General features: G+C 35.1%; 2 protein-coding genes across 2 annotated transcripts; both read left to right on the top strand.

Moving 5' to 3' along the window:
* The first annotated feature begins 1,661 nt into the window (after positions 1-1,661).
* Positions 1,662-2,865, top strand: LOC120078035 (probable E3 ubiquitin-protein ligase BAH1-like). Its single transcript, XM_039032217.1, is given in 4 exon segments — positions 1,662-1,707; positions 1,784-1,960; positions 1,963-2,111; positions 2,200-2,865. Coding segments are annotated over 4 exon segments (522 nt in total). The 3' UTR covers positions 2,350-2,865.
* A 66-nt stretch (positions 2,866-2,931) lies between these two features.
* Positions 2,932-6,280, top strand: LOC120078281. Its single transcript, XM_039032505.1, has 4 exons — positions 2,932-4,541; positions 5,093-5,187; positions 5,281-5,495; positions 6,147-6,280. The coding sequence occupies exons 1-3, from the start codon at positions 4,482-4,484 to the stop codon at positions 5,492-5,494; spliced, it is 369 nt and encodes a 122-aa protein (XP_038888433.1). The 5' UTR covers positions 2,932-4,481; the 3' UTR covers position 5,495; positions 6,147-6,280.
* The last annotated feature ends 394 nt before the right edge of the window (positions 6,281-6,674 follow it).

Below are 6,674 nucleotides of genomic sequence, written 5' to 3'. Positions count from 1 at the left end.
CTGCTCATAAACAACGTTTGTCTATGAAATATGAACAAGTTCAAGTAGTCACATTTAAACACTTTTATGGACTTTCCTTAACTTGCATGCATGCATCAAATCTATCTAATTCACCTTTCCAGGTAAGTTCCCAGGTAGGGGTGTTATGTTTCCGTCAACTTAAATGCCCCAGCCTAGACAGAACTCGCCTTAAACAAAAGGTCCCTTATAGATAGATTTGCTACACTTTAACCTTTTATTGGCCAATTTAGTCCTATTAAACTGATTAAAAGATTAAAGCCTTAGGGTTGCTAATCGTATTAGAACTGTGATCTTAGATCTATGTGATCCAAGTTTTAAACAGTTTAAAACCATGGATTAAACCTAAGTGAGCATGCATGTCTTTCTTATTTCTTTTAGTTCTAATTTCTCTTTAACTTTTAAAAAGAAACAACTAAAACCGTTGCATACAACGAGACGTTTATAACATTTATAAAATAACCTATGTGTCATGCTTCATGCAATGTCCCGTCATTACTATATATAACTTTTATATAACGCGTAACAACCAAACAAACATGTTATCATTCACCCTTATACTATAACAATTATAATATAAAGATGATGCATGTCAATACTTTTTATGCATGCACAAATATAACTCTTATATTATATGATGCATGAGTATGCTCTTACATAATTAAATCATGCTTCTCTAAATTATAACAATTACAATAAAGAGATGATGCATGACCATTGCATAACCTAAGGTGGGATTTACTATATGTGCATACCATATGACATATAAAAACATATATCGCATGTATTAAGTAAAGGATTAATGGACCGGGATGAGCCTTTACAAAAAGCTGGAATGAACAAAAAATCCTATCTATTACATTTTCCATCGAGCAAACCAGTTCACAGGCGAACCGGGTCTTGAACCGCAATGAGGTCTTCATCATGTAGCAAACTCCAGAAGGTAGATGATCGTTCAGCGCGCACTAGACGATAGAAGCATAAGAAAATGATCGCGTAGACGACGACGAGGCTGCGAAGCCTGATCAACCCTAGATCGCCTCTTTCCTCGAAGAGCCACAACTCTTGCCCAGAACTTCAACGAACGACTCAAAACTCCAAACAGACGTTGAATACAGACTTGATAACGATTATTAATGCCCAAAAATGCAGGGGTCTTTACAAACAACCGCAAATGTAAAAGGATTTAAATCAAATCGAGGCTAAACATCCCGAAAACATCCATTAATCCGGCACATCCACAACAGATTTAGCAATTCACTACAAGAATTTTGGGCTTTAAAGTCGGTTGGAAAAAGTGAAATCGGATGTATAATGGTAGTTTTGTTTTCTTTAAAAAAATGGATCTTTAATGTCGGTTTTAAATCAACATTGTAGGGGTACCTTTAATGTCGGTTTTAAACCGACATTAAAGACCCGCTTCACTTTTTCCTCTAACTTTCTATTTTGCCCCCATTTTTTTCATTTCCCTCTTTCTTTCTCAAGATCTTCTTCCAAGCCCCGTAAAATTCATTTTTTTCATTTTTTTACAAGACATTAAAGACACTTCCGAAAAACGCTTCCCCTTCCCGGAAAACCACTCCCCTGTCCCTCTTCGTTCTTGTGAGGCCTATTTCGGCAATGACTTAATGATTCTTGCACAAATGAATGTGAATGGAAATCTTGCCCTTGTAAGATTGTTAATACATCGTTTTCTTTTGAGTTTTTAGCTGGTTTTGTCTTTGATCATTGAACATTGAAATTGATTGAATATTTCACTTTGCAGTGTGTGATCAGTTGTTCTTTTTGGAGTTGATGAGGGAAGCCTCGGATATTGCGGGGTGTTTCAGTACAAGAGTTAGACATCTTCTTCATCTTCATGTTGCTGGTGGAATTGAGAGATACATGACGCGATTGGTTCATTGCTTTTGCAATCCCCTCGGCTTATTGAATTGGGTGCTTTTTGTTTGAATTTTAAAGGAGCCGATGGTGGAGATTATCCTTCAGGATTCTCCACTCATTTTTCTGTTGATGTCGATGTGGCACCGACAATGACATTGATGCTTCCAGATTCTATAAAGTTGGATTATGATCTTACTTGCCCTATATGCTTGATAAATTTTCTGCTCTTGGTTGTAATCCAAAGGGATGACAGTATTTGTAGTTTATTGGATAAGACTTTGAATTATGTTGATGTTACAGGAAACATTATTTGATCCATATGCTTTGGGTTGTGGGCATCTCTTCTGTAAATCATGTGTTTGTTTAACTGCTTCAGTGATGATTTGTGATGGACCGAAGGCTGCCCGCTAGGAGTCTAAATGCCCGGTTTGTAGAGAGGTTCGTGTTTAGTATTTGAAGCATTTAGATTATTTTCCATGAGCTGTTATGATTTGAAAAGTTTGAGAAAAAGACGAACGGGGGAGAAAAATTAAATGTCATCTCATGGATCAAATTGATGCAGTAATACCTTTGGGATACTTGACAAGTGGAAATATCGCCATTGTTCTTTTTTGACTTAGTGTATCTTCACAGCCTCAAAACTATGTTCTTGAATTCTTCCTGGCTTAAACGTATCTACAATGCTAATTTGCTTTTTAAAATCTTGCTATGTGCTTTTGCTCACTGGTTATCTTTCTGTTATTTTTTCCAATGAGAATTCATCGTCTGCTTCTATTTTTATGAGAATGTTTAACCATCATGCTATTTACATGGCCATTTTTCGACGTCCTTCTACTGTTTTCCCAAACGCTTGCATACTCATAAGGAAAAGAGAAGTATAGGAAGGAAGAGTGTTGTTTAAAAATGTTGCTGTTAAAACCAAGAAATAACGATTTGTTCTGTGTTGTTTGCTTAAAAATGTTGCTGTTACCTCTTAGCAGGAACTTCATCTGACGCTTATAGTTTATCTGCTACTGACTTCCGTGTTTCTTCGGTATTTAAGAGTTTGTTTTCTTGTAATGAAATGTTTCCAATGTTTGGAAGGACAATACACTACTTTTTTCCCATTTTCTTTCCCTTTCTTTTCCTAGATATGGTTTAACAAAGTTCATCCCTTTTGAACGTTCCAGTTCCGATCAACATAACATTTATGTGGGAGTAATGTAATGAGTTGCTACATACAATTTCATCTTTTTAACATATTTCTCTCTTATTGTGCCTCTTTTGGTGGTTAGATCTCTACAGAAGACTATAATCAATGCAATGGTTGTTAATCAGGGAGGGTGTTATGGTGGTTGGAGATATTATTTTACTGTGTTGATTAAACATAGGATGGAAGTGTTGTTGGATATAAACAAGTTCATTCCCTAGTGCTTGTATGCAAAATTAAATTTGTTTGCCTATCGTTAGATTCTCTAAAACTTCCATCTTACTTATTGATAATGACACTCACATGCCATTGTGGAAATGGCATGTGAGTGTCCTTATCAATAAGTAATGCCATTATGGAAAAAGAGGTAAGACTTTTATAATCTTCCTTTGTTTGCTTCCATAACTATGACACTCACATGCTTTGAGGGTACTTTCTTAAGAAATTTCTGTCTCTATTTATTTTCATATGACATCGTCACTGAGGTACATGTGAAAATTTGATTGAAGTATCAGTCTTGGAAGCTTAAGTCGTAGGTTGTTATTTGGGCATTGCTATTATATCACATAGATAAGTGGATTATACTTCGTAGTATGTTAACATTTAACACATACAAAGAAAATCATGATTCCCCACTCAGATGCATATCTTTTTTTTTAAAGATATATTTTTGTGACTGAATTGACGGCTCTGATATGCTTTAGTGGATATAGACATTGTTAAACTACTCTAACAATGCCTATAAGATAGGCACAATTTTTCTCGGTTCTTGGTAACTGGCTAAACGATCTTTGGACTCTGACATCTTATACACCATCATTTTGTGTGATATTGACAATTTTATCTTCATCAATTATTATCTTCATCATCTTTCTTTGTGTGTTTTTTTTTGTAAAAATTACCATCATTTGTTTTCCCAAATGCGTTTTAGATTTGTTTTTGGTTTGATTTTCTTCTTGGAAGGCAATAAATTAGAGTCTCTGATGCGCTTCTAATATTTCGTAGCGTTTCCAGCGCTGTACATTGCCGACAATGATCTTTGGGAGATGAGATTCTGGCATTTGCTTCCTTTATGATGCTTATGCATTCAGATTTTCCCACATTCTATATTCTCTTTTATTGTTTTTTTATTTCATTTTTCTTATTGATTTGTATGATGATTTGGTAATGAGTCTGTGGTGGTACATTTAAGGCTTGTTTCTCAAAACATTCGCAGTGGCCGCCTGAGAGCTTTCGCCTTCGCCAGGCTTGAGTTGTCAGAAGAAAGGAAGAGATGGAGTTGTCGGAATTTCATAGCAGTGCTTTTGAGTTTGACAACGGCGAGGGGAGGGTTCTTGCTGATGAGAAGTTTCTTGATCGGTTCGTACCAGAAGGGGAAGTTTAGAGGCACACTATGCACGCATTGTTTGGATCGTTTCGAGTTGTTTCTGAGAGTAATTTTGAATGCAAAGAGGTAGAATACAAGTTTTTATGGGTTTCTGGAGCTTTTTGTTCTTCCATTTCTGCATTTGAATATAAAATTCATGGGATTTTGTTACTGACCTCATAATCAACTTTTGTTTGTTGTGTTGGGTTTTGGAGCATTTGTTCTTCCATTTTTGCTATTTTTTGAAGGTCCCATTTTCATATTAGAGTGCTTTGCTTTCACACTATTACAGATTGGTATAATGCTTTGCTTTCTTTCCTTTCTTTTAGAATGGAGGTTGTTGTTTGTATTTGATTTTTATTTGGATAAGGTATATTTACTTGGCTAAACATGTTTCATATAATTAGATTATGCATTCATTCTGTTGAATGGAGATTACTTTTGCAATCTGACAGAAGCTGATTATCTTGATTGTATTACTGTTACATATGAGTTGGCAATTTTGTTTTCTGTATCCTGAACACATTATAACACGTTTCAATGTGCGTGACAAATTGAAGTTTCATTAACATTTGGCCTTTCATATGATGATATAAATGTGATTATGATTATAATATTAATTTTTCTCCTTGGATCAGAGTTTGCCTGAGGTTCATGCAAATGCGGCAGAAACATTATGTGTTATAGCCCGTAATGCCCCATCTGCTCTTGCTGCCAAACTTTCTAGCCCCAGGTTGACCAAGAACCGCTTCTTTATTTTTCAGTTTTTATGGTAGTCTGTAGATAAGTCATTGTTGTTTTGACTTATCAATCACTTCTTATGCAGTTTTGTTGCAAGGATATTTGATCATGCTTTGGAAGATTCACATTCAAAGTCTGGCCTTGTGCATTCACTTTCTGTATGCATTTCTTTGTTGGATCCAAAGAGATCATCAACATATTCTCCTTTGTTTCACTCTTTCCGAAATCAACATATGTATGAATGTCCAGTTCCTATTGATCCAGAGATTGTTGGTGCAATGCTCTCTAAACATGGTTAATGTATGATGCTAGTTTCATTTATTTGATGGTGCCTTAGTTCACACTTGTGCTCTCTATATTCTCTAAATCAATGGGCTAGATGTATTACAAGGAAACCATAGAAGGCATACAACTATCAATATCAGGTCAATAATCATCAAAGTTTCAGAGAAATATTTAATTGTTATTGATCTGATATTGATAAGTGTGTGCGCTATGTGGTTTCTCTTATACATCTAGCCCATTTGATTTGGCATGCATGTACACAACAAGAAAGCAGCATTATGAGTAGCACTATGAATAGAGCAGCATGGTCTCCATAATTACAAATATTTGATTTACTTGTGGGAAAGTTAAAAATTCTTCATTAGTTTCTGATAGCACTTATCTCATAGGTGATTTGTTAAAACTCTTAAACTTGTTTCATTTGATGATAAAGTATTACCCACAACATATGGGGAATTATGGCCTCCTCTTAGAAAACATCGTTTAAAGGTAGGTGCTTAATTTGTGTTGTATAAATTTATATGTTCAAGGTAGTGTTGTTCTTGCTAGAAGTTAGGTTTAAGGAATTTTGTTTTTAGAACTTGATATTGTTCTTGTGTGTTGTGATGTGTGTTTTCTTAACTCATATCCTAACTTCAATTTTGCTTATTTGCAATAAACTTTCAGGAACTATTGACATGGATCTGATTACCAAAAGGAGTATCGGCAAGCGAAAAGGATGCGAAGGGAGAGTTTATTATCGGCAATTCGCAACATTATTATGGAGAAAATCAGCTTGGAGGACCCTCCATGCACCTCGCCGAGGTCTGCTGCTAACTTTTACTGTGTGCAGTAACTTTAACTTGTTAAGTTGAAGTTAAATTCTAAATCTTTCCAATTCTTCTTGTAGTTGCTGATGAGCTGAAGAAGAAAGATCCTGATAATGAAGTCCATCTCAACAACGTATATTAACATCTCTTAACTCTCAAACCCTCCTAAATTTGTAGACAAATAAAATTGTGTTGCCCTTGCACGGAAGATTTTGTTGTCCTTGTAAAATCATAATCTTTGTATTACTTGTAATTTGTGTTTTCAAGGCCTGAATTATTGTACGCCTTTTAAATTATAATTCTATAGCAGAATTTTCGGATTAAATATAATAGATTTACAATCCATACATGAATAATATGTCATAGCCATAGCATTCGATGATGA

This window comes from Benincasa hispida, chromosome 5 (genome assembly GCF_009727055.1).
Source record: "Benincasa hispida cultivar B227 chromosome 5, ASM972705v1, whole genome shotgun sequence".
In the NCBI taxonomy this organism is placed as follows: domain Eukaryota; kingdom Viridiplantae; phylum Streptophyta; class Magnoliopsida; order Cucurbitales; family Cucurbitaceae; genus Benincasa; species Benincasa hispida.
Note: the sequence above shows the minus strand (reverse complement) of the source record. Positions and strands in the feature narration are given on the sequence as shown.